Source organism: Nicotiana tabacum, chromosome 6, assembly GCF_000715075.1.
Source record: "Nicotiana tabacum cultivar K326 chromosome 6, ASM71507v2, whole genome shotgun sequence".
NCBI lineage: Eukaryota > Viridiplantae > Streptophyta > Magnoliopsida > Solanales > Solanaceae > Nicotiana > Nicotiana tabacum.
Window position 1 is genome coordinate 120,988,753 of NC_134085.1, and position 17,557 is coordinate 121,006,309.

General features: G+C 37.9%; 1 protein-coding gene and 1 long non-coding RNA gene across 3 annotated transcripts in view; both read right to left on the reverse strand.

The window, feature by feature from the left end:
* Window positions 1-348: 348 nt before the first annotated feature.
* LOC107800927 (uncharacterized) overlaps window positions 349-17,557 on the reverse strand; it is a 41,990-nt gene continuing 24,781 nt past the window's right edge. Inside the window, exons 2-3 of one of the 2 annotated variants that reach the window (XR_012710677.1) lie at window positions 16,895-16,934; window positions 15,928-16,795 (exon numbers count right to left, since the gene is read on the reverse strand). This is a non-coding gene — a long non-coding RNA (uncharacterized LOC107800927). Of the gene's footprint in view, window positions 592-15,927; window positions 16,796-16,894; window positions 16,935-17,557 lie in introns of those variants that run through there. The other variant, XR_012710678.1, reaches the window with a different exon arrangement.
* LOC142181755 (uncharacterized) lies at window positions 12,140-15,884 on the reverse strand. Its single transcript, XM_075255264.1, has 2 exons — window positions 13,375-15,884; window positions 12,140-13,303 (listed from the first exon to the last, which is right to left on the reverse strand). The coding sequence occupies exons 1-2, from the start codon at window positions 14,116-14,118 to the stop codon at window positions 12,416-12,418; spliced, it is 1,632 nt and encodes a 543-aa protein (XP_075111365.1). The 5' UTR covers window positions 14,119-15,884; the 3' UTR covers window positions 12,140-12,415.

A 17,557-nucleotide genomic window follows, 5' to 3' on the forward strand; every position in this document is an offset into this window, starting at 1 on the left:
ATTATCCCAAGCATGCATAAACCTAGGCCTCCAAAGGTCCGTAATCTAGTCAAAAGCATCAAGTTATAGTCGTAGGGCTCAATTTCATAAAAAATGCAATATTAAGTCAACAAAAGTCAACCCTGAGTCACGTAGTCAAACCTTGAAACAAAAATCGAATCTCGATGACCCATATCTTTTTGAGTCTAAATATATAATTAGATTCTCAATCGAAGTATATATTGGGTGTTCAAATCATTAAAAGTCGCTTTCTTATTTTCTGTCATGACCCAAAATTTACAAGTCGCGATAGCACCTAACCCGATCTGTTCGGTCAGCCAATTAACAACTAATACATTTCTAATAAAATAAATGTAATCAACAATCGATATATCTGGATTCCAAACAATAACCCAAGGACTGGTAGTACAAGACATGAGTTACTAAGACTGGATTATTGTAAAAACGGATATGAAATAAATACAAATTCTATTTGAAATGTACATATATAGAATTCAACTCTAGAACTATCCAGGGACAAGTGGTAGCCACATTAGGCACGAACATCTTCAGAGTCAGCCCCCGCCATCTACCGCAGCTCTGCTCCAGAATCTGCATGCAAGGTGCGGAAGTGTAGTATGAGTATATCCGACCCCATGTACTCAGTAAGTATCTTGACTAACCTCGGTGAAATAGTGACGAGACTTTTTAGTTAAAAGATACTCACTGATATAACCTGTACCATAAATTAGCAATAGAACGATACTACAATATAACATAAAAGAGTACACGAAACGAATATGCGAAGCAATAAATGAGTACTAGAAGAGATTACAATTTAATATGCATAATATTTCGACCAATCCTTTCCATGGAGTGATAACCAATAAACTATGATAGTAACTCCCTAACTTCCATAGTGTGAGAAATATACTCAAGATATCAAGTCAATGGCATGGCAACACCCTTCGTGCATTTATCTCATCCTCACCAAATAAGTGTATAAAAGCACCAACTAGGTGGCAGAAATGTCGATAACAGTAATGACAAAGTAGAAAATATACAAGCAACAATAATGAAGAAGGAAATACATATGGACAACGGTAATAGACCAGGTTGAAGGCATAAGAGTAATGACAACAATTAGAAAAGAGGAACATAAACTTCACCTAACTAGAATGATGGAGGGTCAAGATGTAGATATAACAAAGAAGAGGGGAAAACACGATCTTTGTGAGCTAACAAATAGAAGGCATGAATGACTAACATGGTAGAAAACTTATACTAAAGTGCAACAAAGTAGAAACGACATGGACACAGATATATTAGTAAGAAAGGAGGCATGATATTTGCAAGTTAAGCAAGTAAAAAGCATGGGCAACACAACAATTGAGATAGAGAACAATGACAGAACAACAACGACAAGTGACATATGAGACATAGGTACAACAATAACAGCTCAAGGTAAAGGCATGGATGTATACACAAGGAAAAGATATTACAACATAATGCATTTCCCTCGTCCTTGCCTGCACGGAAACGCCCTTTGTGCCATGAACTCGTGGTAATATAAAAGCATGATAATATAGATGAAATGTCATGGCATCACCCTTCATGCTTTTACTCTCATCCTTGCATGATAATGTAAGTGAGATGGCACGGCATCACCCGTCGTGTTTTACACTCTTCCTCACATGATAATGTATATACAATGGCATGACATCAGCCTTCTGCTTTACGCTCTTCCTCACCAAGCATATATATATATCAAGGACAAGCAAAGTAGGAAGTATGAATAACATCGAGGAGAGTGATTAAGCGAATATTCCAAATGAACATCAATCATAGCTTTCGAGCCAATAACAATTCAATAAACCTCAAGTATTTTATTATTCAAGTATTTCGATAAGTCTCACAAATGATCTTTAACTCAAGTATAGAGTCCAACATCTCAAGAATAACGGTCGTAGCGATGCATTAATGATTAAACATAGTGATGACTTAATTTAACACATCAAAGTTCAAAGTTTCACAAAAATCTGTCAAATTTTTAATGAAGTTATAATGAGCTAAATCTTGGTTCCTAGCATTTAATTTCATATTCTTGATAATCTAGAAGTCAAGAAGAGCATGAAACGAGCAGGTCACAAAATTCTACAAGACATAATTAATAGTATAATTTATCCCCCGGGCATGATTAACCCTGGCACATGCATATACGCTCGTCACCTCATATATGCATCACCCCCGCATGCAGTAAACAATGGCAATTGTAGAAAAAATTCTCTAAACAAAGTTAGGCAAGACACTTACCTCAAGCAAGCCAAGTCGATACACTAGAAGCGTCATCCCGCTCAAATCATCCTCTGAACGGCTCGAAACTAACCAAAAGCAACTCAAAATCATCAAATAATGGCGTAGGAAGCAAACTCAATTGATAAAGATCGAATCTTTACACATTTACTCAAAGTCAATCAAAAAGTCAAACCCTGTCTCGCACCTCAAAACCTGACAAAACTCACAAAATCTGACAACCCATTCAATTACGAGTCCAACCATACTAATTTCACTCAAATTCGACTCCGAATCGATGTTCAAAACTCAAAATTCACTTTAGGAAAGTTTAGACAGAAACTCCCAATTTCTCTTTTGAAATCATGAATCAAATGCCAAAAATGAGGATAGAATCACGAAATATAATCAAAATCGAGTATACACTTGCCCCAATCCATGTGATGAAAATCGTCTCCAAAATCATCTAAATCCGAGCTACATATCTCAAAATATGATAAAATGTGTGAAACCTTCGAAATAGAGTACTTTATAATACTGTTCCAGCAATACCATTCGCTAACGCAGTAACAGCCTCGCATTCGCAAAGCACATCTTCACAGCCCCTGAATAACCCTTTGTGTTCGCGTCCCAGTCCCCGCGAATGCGATGCACAGACCTAGCCACCCTCCGCGAACGCGTAAGCTCCATTGCGAACGCGAATCACAATCTCCCCCGGCTAAACTCCTTATACGCGAACGCGATATCTTCTTTGCGAACGCGTTGAACAAACAACTCTGCTGACAAAATACCCATCGCCATCGCGTCCCCTCTCATGCAATCGCGAAGCACAACTGAAACACCAAAAAAACCAGAAATCTCATGCAACTCCGAAATGATCCGAAGTTAATCTAAAACATACCCGAGCCCGCCGGGACCCCGTCCGAACATGCCAACAAGTCCTATAACCTAATATGGACGTACTCGAGGCCACAAATCACACATAATAATATCAAAATCACGAATCGCACCTCGAATCGAATTTAATGAACTTTTGAACTTTCAGCTTCCAAAACCCGTGCCGAACTATATCAATTCAACTCGGAATGGACTCAAATGTTTCACACAAGTCCCAAATGACATAAAGAAGCTATTCATATTCCCTGAACCATGATCCGAACCCGATATCATCAAAGTCAACTCTCGGTCAAACTTATGAACATTCCAAACCTTCAAATTTCTAACTTTCGCTAATTAGTGTCGAATCCTTCTAGAAATATCCAAAGGCAAATCCGGGCATACGCCTAAGTCCAAAATCACCACCCGGACCTAATGAAACCATTAAAACTCTGATCCGGGGTCAAATACGTAAAAGTCAAACTTAGTCAAGTCTTCCAACTCAAAGCTTCTAACATGAGATCCCGAATCATCTGAGAAACCAAAACCAACGATTCAAACAAGTCATAATACGTCATATGAGCTACTCAAGACTTCAAACAGCTGAACGGAATGCAAATGCTCAAAACGAGATCGAGTCGTTACATTTTCAAAGTCAAAACCCCCATTTTGACCTTTTGGATTCTATGATTTAGGTGTTAAAGTTTATCGATATTCATGATATATAATCAAAATGAGGTGTAGATTACTTATTTCCAAGATGTTGGTAAAATCTCTTCCAAAATCGCATTAGTCCGACCTCTCAAAATCCAAAAATAATAGCATGACTTCAAAATCTCAAAATTAGACATGTTATACCTCTACTGCCAAATCCTTCATCGCAAATTGCGACCAGGAGCTATGCGATTGCAAAGAGCAATCAACTGGCCTCCTACCAACTGCCAATATAGCCCACGTGACCACAAAGGTCACTTCCTCCAATCCACGCTATTATACTAGAAAAATCTACAAGTTTAGTTCTCGTTCCAAGTGCACTAAAATACTTCTCAGCCTCTCGGGTCCTAATCTAAACATCCAAACAAGACCAAAGTCAATTTAATGAATTTTACGGTTTCAAATAGCATGCAAATGTACGAAAATACCCCCGAGCCTTTGGGACCCAAACCTCCCACACTTATAAGTCCAAAATCATTGTACGAACATTTAAAATTTCTCAAAGCAAAAATTTGAGCAAAAACTCAAAACCATCAATTGAATCATTGCTTCTTCAATTCTCTTTTAATTCTCCCAACCCGCAAGTAGAAAATTCTATTGAATTGTTTAGTTTGAATTGAATGCCTCTTTGGGTTATTGATGCTCTAAAGTCAAATCAAACATAAATAGTATCACAAAAGTTTTTTTTTAATGTTAAAAAAAAAAGAACTTGCATAATAACAAGGCTTAATATGCCTGAGTATCTAACCCCAAATCAGTCTGAACTTTTTTCTTCTTCAAAAAACATGATTTTCGTTTAATATGTAACTGAACAAACTTTTGATTAAACCCTTTTGAATTTAACCTCTGGCGCCATGTAGACCTTTTTTCAGTATATCCTCCAAATATATCAATCTTGATTCGATTCCTGAGCATATAGGGCAATTTTTTTAAATATTTGTATTCTTTAATATCCAGTTAAATATCTCATAAGGTCTATATTTGCAACAGCACTTAAAAATTTTGACAATCTGTGTTGGAGTATTGTATAAGGCGAAAATTTGGAGTCTACACTCTACAGGAAGCTAAGCCACCAATCGCAATAAGTTTCTATATCTGCAACTTTGGAGAGGCGGGTTTCTCTATTATTTTAACTGCACCTAGCTATTTATTTTGTTTATTTGCAAAATTGAGTTTACCATAATTAATTTATTTCAATTAATCACAAATCTGCCTGCAATTACAAGTTCATAATAATGTTTGCTTATGGTTTTTGACACTTATACCTTAAAAACTTGCCAATTTTTTTCTTTTTTATGTCTTAGAGATTGATACACATTTCTATTATCCTTACTTGAGCGACATGACTGTATTGGGAAAAAAACTGAGTTTATATTAAAGATGATGTGGCATGACACGTGGATTAGTTAAATGGTCAAAGCGCAGCAATTGACTAAGAGGCACGGATGGAGACAGCCACGGGAAGAAGAATTTAAATAGGCACGAGACGACGTATAGATACGAGTCTCGTACCAATTTAAATTATTTACAGCCAACGGATTAGAAGGCATTGAAGGCAAAGATCTGATGACAGAAAGGAGTCCAAATTCATTATTAAATACTTGATACGTTACAAAATTGGTATTTAATAGGAATGATTGTATAACGGCTTATTTAATGTCATGATTATATCATTAAAGCTGAGGCTTCATTCCTTTACCTAGAATTATCTATAAAAGGAAGAAGTATCATCATTTGTAAGGACACAGAATACTATTGAGAATTTATTGAAATACACATCTATTTGCTTTTTTACCATCGTTCTCAAAAGTATTTTATTTTTGTCTCCTGATTATCAGTAACCCGAATTTCTTTTTAGCTTTGACCAAAGACTCAGATTTTTGGTTAAACAAATTGGTTCCGTTACCGAGAAACTGATAATCTTTCCTTTTAAGCTATATCTTATCTATTGTCGTCACCATGTCAAACAACAACGCCGACAACAATAGTAATAACACATTGGGAAACCATGAGAATCAAATACATCAAAATCAAGATAACGTGGTTCCCTCTCCTCTAAATTCACCACGTCAATCTCGTGAAGGCACTCCTGTTACTGAATCCCGTGCTGATCAACAAGAGCAATCTGAACATTTTGAAGGAGTTACAACTGAAGCTTTGCAAAAGCTAATTGATGCACAGGTCGGCAAAGCTCTTCAGGCACTTGTTAGTCGATTGCCTTCTGCGCCACCTACACCAACTCCTAATAATAATACATTGGAGAACCCCCGTTCTGGTCTTGATAATTCTGGAAACGGAGCAACCCCCAGTGAACCACAAGAAGGGGGACCAGGTAATTTAAATAATTCGTATTTGTAAAATTTAGTACTAACCTTGCAGAAACAACTTAAGGAACAAAATGAGCGTATTGAACAAATCCCCGGAGTTCCGCCTGTAATAAAAGGAGTAGACATGGACAAATACTCACAATAACCATGGAAGCCTAGTGCTGCTCCCCTTCCAATTCCGAAAAAGTTCAAAATGCCTGACATCCCGAAATATGATGGTACTACAGACCCACGTGACCACGTGACTGCATTTACAACCGGCGTAAAAGGCAACAACTTGACCAAACAAGAAATTGAATCAGTATTGGTCAAGAAATTTGGAGAAACACTCACCAAGGGTGCATTAACCTGGTATTCTCTTTTATCTGAAAATTCTATTAATTCTTTTGATGAGCTTGCAGATTCTTTTATTAAAGTACATTCGGGAGCACAAAAGGTTGAGAAAAGGATGAAAGATATTTTCAAAATCAAATAAGGGGATTCAGAGTTGCTTAGAAACTTCGTTGATAGATTCCAGCGTGAAAGAATGACTCTACCTCGTGTGCCTGACAATTGGGCTGCTATAGCTTTTGCAAGTAATTTAAATAACAAAAGTTCTGAAGCCACGAGACGACTCAAAGAAAGTCTTCGAGAATTTCCAGCAACCACATGGAATGATGTTTACAACAGGTATAGCACGAAGCTGCGAATCGAAGAAGATACCGTACCTAAGCTTCATCATGAAGAAAGGGGCGGTACACGAAGGTCATAAACCGAAAAAAGATCAGGTAAAAACAGGTACGATCCATATATGGGACCCGCAAGAAAGGACCCACGGTCGAAACAAGATAGCCATCAATATGATAAAAAATCGAGGAACCGGGATTCTGGCTCTTTTTCAAAGTTCAGGAATGATCGGAACAGACAAGAATCACGAGATGATGACAGAAGTTTAAAGGCATGATTCAGTGGATATAGTTTTAATGTCTCTACCTCCGAGCTCGTAGCTGTTTTAAGAAACATGGGAGATAAGGTACGGTGTCCAAAAGAGATGCGGTCAAATCCAAGTAGACACAATCCGGATCATAGGTGCGAATTTCACAACGATCACGGGCACAAAACTTCAGAATGTAGATTCCTGCAGAGTGAAGTGGATCATTTATTGAAGCAAGGATACCTCACTGAGTTATTTAGTGAGAAAGGAAAACAAGCTTATATGAAAAACAGACAAGAGCCACCACAACCTCCTTCACCCAAGAGGACAGTGAATGTCATAAGCGGGGAGAAGATATTCATGGCGTAACCTACACAGCCTCCAACAAGGTTTCTAAGGTAACAATTACACACGGGAAACGGGTGCGGCAGGTCCTTGAAAATGAAAGTATTTCGTTCGATGACGCAGATACCGAAGGAGTGACAACTCCACATAATGACGCACTGGTAATATCTTTACTTGTACATGATACTAATGTAAAACGAGTTTTGATTGATCCAGGGAGTTCTGTAAATATTATATTACTAAGGGTACTACGAGAAATGCAAGCTGAAGACAAAATGATACCCAAGGCGCACACCTTGTCAGGCTTCGACAATTCAAGTGTAGTAACAAAAGGTGAGGTATTTCTAACAACTTTTGCTATGGGTGTTGTGAAGGAAACTAAATTTCAGGTAGTTGATATGGAAATGGCCTACAATATGATCATGGGGAGACCATGGATACACGATATGGACGTTGTCCCATCAACTCTACATCAGGTTATTAAATTCCCATCACCATGGGGAATTTGCCAAATTCGTGGGGATCAGCAGATGGCTAGAAGTGTCAACGCTGTAACAAGTACGAGCGCCGAAAATAAAGAAAAGTAGCAATTACAGGAAACAGTTGAAGGTAAAAAAGATCAAACTTCAACTGAACAGGAAAAGATGGATTTGGACTCAAGGCCTGACACAATTCAAGAACCTGAAGAAAATGAAAGCATCAAAACGACAATTGAAGAGCTTGAGGCAGTGATGTTATTTGATCAATGGCCTGAACGGAAGGTTTATGTCGGGGCCAATTTAAGCACGAACATGCGAGGTATGATAATCGAATTTTTAAAAGCTAACTTAGACTGCTTTGCTTGGTCCCACGCTGATATGACAGGGATACCACCAAATGTGATGACTTACAAACTCAATGAGGACCCTTCTTTCACACCAATAAAGCAAAAGAAATGGAAACAAGGTGCTTTCAAGAACCAGGTGATTCAGGATGAAGTCCAAAAATTATTAAAAATCGGATCAATCCGTGAGGTAAAATATCCTACTTGGTTAGCTAACACGGTGGTTGTACCCAAGAAAAATGGTAAGTGGCGTGTTTGTGTAGATTATACCGATTTAAATAAAGCTTGTCCAAAAGATTCCTTTCCCTTACCGCATATAGAACAACTAATTGATGCAACCGCAGGTCATGAACTTTTAAGTTTTTTAGATGCATACTCAGGATATAATCAAATTAAAATGGATCCTGGTGATGAAGAAAAAACTTCTTTCATCACAGACAGGGGGACTTACTGTTATAAAGTAATGCCCTTTGGCCTCAAAAATGCTGGGGCAACCTATCAAAGGTTGGTCACCAAAATGTTCCAAGAACATTTAGGGAAAACAATGGAGGTATATATAGACTATATGCTCGTCAAAACCCAACAATCTCATGATCATATTTCTCATCTATCTGTTACTTTTGAAATTTTGCGAAAATTTAATATGAAACTCAACCCAGAACAATGTGCATTTGGAGTTGCATCAGGTAAGTTTTTGGGTTTTCTTGTTTCTAATCGTGGTATTGAAGTGAATCCTTCTCAGATCAAAATAATAGAAGAAATCCCGGATATCCTTACTAATAAAAAGGAAGTACAAAGATTAACAGGAAGAATTGCATCTTTGGGGAGATTTATTTCCAAATCCTCAGAAAGGTGTTTTAAGTTTTTCTCTGCACTTAAAAAGCAAGATCATTTTGAATGGAATGAAGATTGTCAACAAGCCCTTAGAAATTTGAAAGCTTATTTGTCAAAACGACCGTTGTTGGCAAAATCGAAGGTGGGGGAAAAACTTCTCATTTATCTGGCCGTATCTGAAGTCGCAGTAAGTGCTGTTTTAGTCCGCGAGGACCAAGGTAAACAATCTCCTATTTATTATGTAAGTAAGTCCTTATTGGAAGCTGAGACACGATACCCACAGCTAGAAAAATTAGCATTAGCTATGATCATGACATCTAGAAAGTTAAGACCTTATTTTCAATGTCATCCCATTGTTGTAGTTACTGCTTTTCCGCTTCGAAATATTTTGCATAAACACGAACTTTCAGGAAGATTAGCAAAATGGGCTATAGAACTAAGTGAGTATGAAGTTATTTATCAACCCAGGACTGCTATAAAGTCTCAAGTACTAGCTGATTTCGTGGCTGATTTTAGCCAGGGGATGCATTTAGAAGCAGAAAAAGAATTACTAGTTTTTATTGGTGCGAACCCGGGGACTTAGGTTTTATACACTGACGGTTCATCTAATGTAAAAGGTGCAGGCCTAGGAATAGTCCTCGTACCACCTGCGGGTGAGACCATTAGACAGGCTATAAAATGTCATTCTATAACTAACAATGAAGCAGAGTATGAGGCTGTAATTGCAGGTTTAGAATTGGCACGAGCACTCGGCATAACACAGATTATAATCAAGAGTGATTCTCAACTCGTGGATAATTAGATGCTGGGGACTTATACAGCCAGAGAGTCACGAATGCAAGAATACATCGCAAAGGTACGGGAGTTAATAAAGCAATTCCAAACTTGGAAAGTAGTGCAGATCCCAAGAGATGAGAATGTAGAGGCAGATGCTTTACCAAACCTTGCATCCGCAGCAGACATGGCAAACAATACAGATGCTTCAGTCATACATCTATTTCATTCCGTTCTTGAATCTGATAAAAACGAGGTAAATTTTAATCATCTAACATGGGATTGGAGAAATGAAATTGTTGCCTTTTTACAGCACGGAACCGTGCCTAATGACAAAGGAAAGGCTTACGCGCTTCGCAAAAAAGCTGCACGATATTGTTTATATCAAGGAAATCTTTATCGAAAGATGTTCGGCGGACCACTAGCAAGGTGTCTCGGACCCTCTCAAACCGAATATGTCATGAGAGAAGTACATGAAGGACATTGTGGGAATCACGCAGGAGGACGGTCACTGGTAAGAACGTTAATTCGCACAGGATATTATTGGCCTAAGATGGAAGAAGAGGCAACCAATTTCGTGTCCAAATGTGATAAATGTCAAAGGTACGACAATAATATGCATAGACCAGCTGAGTTACTACATCCTATTTTAGCCCTATGACCCTTTATGAAATGGGGAATGGATATCGTAGGTCCACTTCCACAAGCAAAAAGTCAGGTAAAATTTCTACTTGTACTTACATATTATTTCACTAAATGGGTAGAAGCAGGGGCATTTAAACAGGTACGAGAAAAAGAAGTTAAAGACTTCATATGGCGAAATATAATATGCCGCTTTGGAGTACCAAAGGAGATCGTGTGTGACAATGGACCACAATTCATTGGAGCTCAAGTTACAGAATTTCTTCGAAGTTGGCAGATCAAAAGAATAACGTCTACGCCATATCATCCAGTGGGGAATGGACAAGCAGAATCAACTAACAAAGTTATTATCAATAACTTGAAAAAGAGGTTACAAGATTCAAAAGGTAATTGGCCTGAGGTGTTACCTGGAGTATTATGGGCTTATCGTACAACGACCAAAACAGGCACTGGAGAAACATCATTTTCAATGGTTTATGGTACGGAAGCCTTAATTCCAGTTGAAATAGGTGAGCCAAGCACACGATACGATCAGGCAACGGAGGAATCTAATAATGAAGAGATGCGGGTTAGCCTAGATTTACTTGAAGGAAGAAGAGAAGCTGCTTTGATAAGGATGGCAGCACAAAAGCAAGTAATAGAACGATATTATAATAGGAAAGCACGCCTCAGATTTTTCAAAATTGGGGACTTCGTGCTTAAAAAGGTGTTCCAATCTGCAAAAACTACTAACTCAGGAAAGCTAAGTCCAACATGGGATGGACCATACAAAGTCCGTGGCATTGCGGGAAAAGGATCATACCAGTTGGAAATAATGGATGGTAAAGTTTTACCCTCACATTGGAATGCTGTCCACTTAAAAAGATACTACTTTTGAGAAAGTACCCACGGTCAGGTATCATCGTGTTAAAATTTCTCTCTTGGTTTATTAATATTTTACTAACGATTTTAGATGCTAGGCAAAATATCCTAACTCGTGCCAAATGATGAGTCACAACCTGCAAGGCAAAATGGAGTATTCTTAAATTCCTAGCCCAGGGTTACAATTAATCTGATGGAAATACACACGAGTTAGGCGGTCTTCATCTATAATCGCACATTCGGGTCCCGCATATCTTTCTGTTTCAGGAAAAAAGGGCTAAAGTAAAAGAAATAAACAAGTGTTCGAGGCTTCATACTTCACCGCTCAAACACTTGGGGGACTACAATATTGTACACAGATACATGTAGAAATGCAGATACGAATATCGAACGATAGAAGTCAAGTGTTGAGAAAACTTCAGCATTCATGAGAACAACAGAGTCATCTCTCAAACTCATAAACAAAGTCACCTCTCAAACCCTTCTTAATATGTAAAGATAAGGTCATGACTATGTATTGAAACAGGTTATGAAGAAAAACCTTGTTTATTTTATGTTGTTCACAAATCTGTTACAAGAAAAACAGTTACGAGAAAGTTGTAGATGTATTGTAATACATGTAACAGTCAAACACTTGTTAAAAGTTTATGAAAAAAAAACTTGCCAAACTTGTTTCATACAAAACGTGTGTATTCCTATTTCTTTCATCGTATTATAACATCATTATGAAGTTGAGACGTCTTCTTCATTAAGTGTCGATAAAATAAAAGGGCCCTCTTTTATAAGCCTCATGTTAATAAGTCATGAGAAGAATCATAAAGCATTTTCAAAGGATAAAAATACTAAACTACTCTATAAGTCCTAAATAAGTAAGGAAAAGGCAAGAATAGAACACATTGAAGTACTAACGAAACTTCTTAATATAATTAAAAAGACTAAGTAGAAACTTAGTCAATAAAGGTTTATACAAGTGCCCCATTATGATAACTGGGGACTTTCACCAAAAAATCCCTTAAAAACTAAGGGATAAAACCATCATCCAATTGAAGGGGTTAGCACATCCGAAGTTGCAATATTAATTTCACTTTCAGCCATAGGCACGGTGGCAACTTCTAAAGAAGCAGCAACATGAACGGTTTCAGCTGAAGCAGGAATTGTAATCCCAATTGCTGCAGTAGTCACTTCTTCATTTAAAAGTTCTTCTATTCCAGGAACTTCAAGTGCAGGAGAAGGAGTATCAGTAGACTGTTGGCTTTGCTCGATGGTATCTACGACTTTGGCCAGTTCAGACTGCAAGTCAAAACCTTCTTGAGCAGCTTCCGTCAAAGCATCACGACGAGATTTCAGGAAAGCCCAACTCACCTCTATGTTAAAATTTTCCTCTAGAAGTCCATATTCCTTTTCCCACATAGCAAGATCGTATTTTAAGATTTGATATTCAGCTAAATGGGAATCAAGGGAAGCTTCAAGAGAAGCATGATAACTCTTCAAGGCATGAATCTCGTCAGAAGAAGTCTGTAAGTCAGCCTGAGCTTGAGTCAAGCTTTGCACTAACTCTCCTGCATATTCTTCCTTCCTAGCCAAAAGTGCCTTCAGCTCCCTAACTTCTTCACTAGCCCTGGATAATTGTTCTGACAAAGAGCATTCCAAAATCTCTTTGTCTCTTTTCAATTGGCTTGAAGAGGCTTTGACAGTTGCCAGTTCAGAAGTTAAACCACGGTTTTGCTGCTCCAGGAGATTTTTATCTTCTTGCAACTCCTTTATGGTCCCTTGAGCATTCTCGAACTGCTCCTTCCAATTGGTTGTTTCAAGCTGGGCTCCCCTAACTATTTCTTCGGCCTCGTGGACAGTCTTTTCAGACTCACGAGCTTTTCTTTCCAGTAGGGAAATTCTTCCCATTAATTCCGTGCCAATAAGGTTAGCCTACAGAGATAACTCATAGAAATGAGAGATTGAAGATAATTTAAAAAAAAAAAACTTGTTGGTAAAAATACCTTCAAAGTAGAATGAACTACGTCATTCATCAGAGTTAAGCAGCTATGGCTCTCCATCTTCTTCTTCTCGATATCTCCAATTAGAGGTTCGAGCCAAACATCGGCTCTACCGGTCTTCCTCAAGAGGCTATGATTGGCAGGAACCTCCAAAGTAACACTTCTCATAGTCATACTTCCACTGCTAGAACCTGTCTCTGTATGATGAACAGAGGGAAGAGGAGCAATGGAAGGAATGGAAGGAAAAGATGTAGAAACCAACGCAGGAGCGGAAGCAGGTGCGGTAGAAACAGCCAAGGGAATGGATATAGGAGCGGTAGAAACTGGCAAAAGAACGGAAGTCGTCAAAACTGGTAAAGAAATACTTACGGTTGGCAGAGGAATGGAGGAAATAGGAACAAATGAGGAAAGAGGAGCTTCATCAAAAACAAGGCCGAGCTCGCCACTCCCGAAACCACTGTTAAAAAGATGCTGAATTGACTCATTATTATCTCTTGATTCGGCGTCCTCGTCAGAATGAATCAAAACAGGTTCGGTGGTGGAGGTTCGAGCAGGAGTGTTTTCAACTTCATCATCAATGATTATTCGTCTCCTGACCCTTGGCCTGGTAATTAGGGAGGTACCCACCTCTTCTTCTTCAGAACTTTCCTTTGTAGCTTTCCTTTTAGGCAGCAAGGCTCGAGCCTTATCCAAATCAAGAGCAGCATTCGCAGACATGCGAATGACCATAGCTACTTTAGCCGTCATTCCTCTAATGCCAAATCCTGATTAAAGGATGGATATACATGATTAAAGTTGAGGAAAAAGTGCTTAACATGTAAAAAAAAATTTCATATAAAAAGGGGGATACCATGTGTTTTGACCTTCCAGCCATGTAAGGAAGAAATTGATTTCCAAGTTCTCTGCTCCCTAGAAGCAATCTTCAAAAGTGAGTCTACCCAACCACGGAAGTTGGGAATAGGTTCCACATCTCCCATGGTTGCTACAAAAAACCAAGAAGGGACGAGGTTAAAAACAACTTTCTTTTGAAATTCTCAAAAGTAGGTACGGTAAATAAAAGGAAACCTACGTTCAAAATTCCACTTCTCAGGGAAGGGAATATTTGTTTCGCCAATCAAGTCCACCGTACGAACAGCAACGTAACGGATATACCATCCACGATCTTTGTCATCCTCAGGATTTACCAAAACTTTTTTGCTCCTTGCAGTTAAGGTAAAAACCCTATGGCGTATTAAGTTAGGATGATATAGATGAATGAGGTGAGAAAAGGTGAAATTGACATTGGCCTTGGAGGATAAATATCTCAAACAAGCCACTGTTCTCCACACTAATGGACCGATTTGGGCCAAACAAATTGTAAAGAAACGACAAAAATCGAGAATAACTGGGTCAATCGGAGGATTAAAACCTAAAGTGAAGGGGTAAGTGTAAACAGAAGAATACCCACTTCTAAAAGAGGAAATTCTTTGATTTGGGGAAGGAATTGACATTCGGAGACTATCCTTCCAGTTACAATCTCTTCTTATGGTGGGGATAGTAAGCTCGGTTACTATTGTTGGGTAAGTATCAGCTCTTTCTAAATTTTTAATTTGTTTTTGAAGAGACGTTTTGTCACTTTCAAAAGACAAATCGCTGGGAACTATATCATCAACTGAGGGTTCTTGAGAAGAATCAAGAATTTCCCTACTTTTAGAAGAAGGGGCTTTTGGGATAGAACTCCTTGAAGAAGAACCAGAGGAGCTGCCTCGCGTAGATTCTAACCCTGTTCGAAGCCTACCTCCTCCACCTCTTCTGTGTCTAACAGGGGCGTTGGGGAATTGATCTAGAATTGGAACTTTTTTACGGTTAGGGTTTGAAGAAGACATTGTTAAGAAGGAAGTATGTGCTGAAGATTTGTGAAGAAGACAAAGGAAGACAAAGTTATGTGTAAAATGGGAACCGTCAACTTTAGAAGTGTAATGATGAAAAGCCTATAATAAAGGCAGCTATCACTTCGTAAATAGTGAGAATGAAGAAGTCTCGAAAAAGGGTATGAATAGCGGAATCAATTAGAAAATGACAATGGGCAGAACATTAAATGGAAAAGACTGCTGAGGCGTTAATACTGTCATGAACATTAATTGTGGCAAAAATTCCTTTTACATGAAGATCCACTTCCCAATTATTTAATTGATAAAAAAAATAGAAAGTGGGGGGACTATCTGTATTGGGAAAAAAACTGAGTTTATATTAAAGATGATGTGGCATAACACGTGGATTAGTTAAATGGTCAAAGCGCAGCAATTGACTAAAGAGGCGCGGATGGAGACAACCACGGGAAGAAGAATTTAAATAGGCACGAGACGACGTATAGATACGAGTCTCGTACCAATTTAAATTATTTACAGCCAACGGATTAGAAGGCATTGAAGGCAAAGATCTGATGACAGAAAGGAGTCCAAATTCATTATTAAATACTTGATACGTTACAAAATTGGTATTTAATAGGAATGATTGTATAACGGCTTATTTAATGTCATTTATTATATCATTAAAGCTGAGGCTTCATTCCTTTACCTAGAATTATCTATAAAAGGAAGAAGTATCATCATTTGTAAGGACACGGAATACTATTGAGAATTTATTGAAATACACATCTATTTGCCTTTTTACCATCGTTCTCAAAAGTATTTTATTTTTGTCTCCTGATTATCAGTAACCCAAATTTCTTTTTAGCTTTGACCAAAGACTTAAATTTTTGGTTAAACAATGACCTCGTCTTATTTCATAAGTATTTAAAACAATGCTGGACCCAAGCCACCTCAGATCCTTTATTTATTTATCCAATATGTTGATAATGTTGGTGGTGAACGTATATAAAATTTAAGAAAGCATTAACTCGAGTCTTTCATACTTTTTCTTTTTGGAAAATTTCCAAAGAAATTCGCAGCTGCTACCCTTCAGATGAGCATTGAGTAATTTACTCACCGTGCAATAACTCGTAAACCACACAGGAGATGTAAATCACATTAGACAAACCCGGTGCGGTGACTGATGAGATTGTTGGTGAGAGAAACCGATCCTAACTCTCCCACATAGGAATCACTCACTCAACTAACTCATCCAACGCTTGCAGACGAGTCTTTCATACTGGAAACGTGTCGCGCGTGGATAATCTGATGTAGCACGATAATATCGGTGTAAAGGGGGTCCTTACTGCTTGAAATATTAGTCATCAACCCCAGATTAGTCGGGATTTATATTTATATATTCTTCATTTTTTTTTCTTGGTTAACTGGGATTTATATATTCAGATGTTATTGTTTTGCTGCTCTATTCAAGTTCATCCATATTTAACCGTCAACCTACTGCAATCTTTTCAGAAACCTGAACTAGGTACCAGCTACCCGAAAGCCATATCTGCTGAGCCATTGGTCCTTAAAAACTGAAAAAACAATCATGTATTTTTCATTTTTTAGCCATAATCACGTTGGTTAGAACCATTTAGTAAATAATAACGTCCATAATTATGGGTAAACATTACCACTTTCTTGCGTTTCACTGCAAACTTGACATTTGCCGACCTGTTCCATGTGAAATTAAATTAGGTCTATCCTGATTGGTACCGGGGTACCTATGCAACTATACTACCAAACTGAAATTCCTCTAACTTCTAAGAAATGGGATAAAAATCAATCTTGCAACATCAATGATCTTTTAAATGGAGAAGAAAAATTTGTGTACCCATAAAAGGTGGGGACCAGCGGCGGAGCCAACTTTATAACTACGGGTTCGGCAGAACATGGTAGCTTTGACTCAAATTTATATTTGTGCAAAAATAATTTATATGATATATATAAATAGTCTATTTAAAATCCAATAAGTAAAAAAATTATGATCAAATACCCATAAACTATAAATCCTAGCTTCGCGCCCGCTAAATATGATAAAGATGTTGGTAAATGTACGCATTGATAAATAAGAATACGGGTACAAGTACAATTTCTGCTTTTATCAAAAGAAGAACAAAAGAACGAAAAATAGTACTAGATGGAGTAATAAATGTAACACTAGCACATGGTAGTAGCAACCACACCCTATAAAAGTCACTACTGTTGCAACGACTTTGGACTTGATATCAATTGCCCGAAATGAAATTTAAGGAGTATTAAGATTCATAAAAATAAATTCCTACCACACATGTGAC

Coding starts and splice junctions, on each gene's coding strand:
- LOC142181755 (XM_075255264.1), bottom strand. CDS start 14,118: ATGACGGCTAAAGTAGCTATGGTCATTCGCATGTCTGCGAATGCTGCT. Junction 13,304..13,374: donor TAGTTCATTCTACTTTGAAG/GTATTTTTACCA, acceptor TTATCTCTGTAG/GCTAACCTTATTGGCACGGA.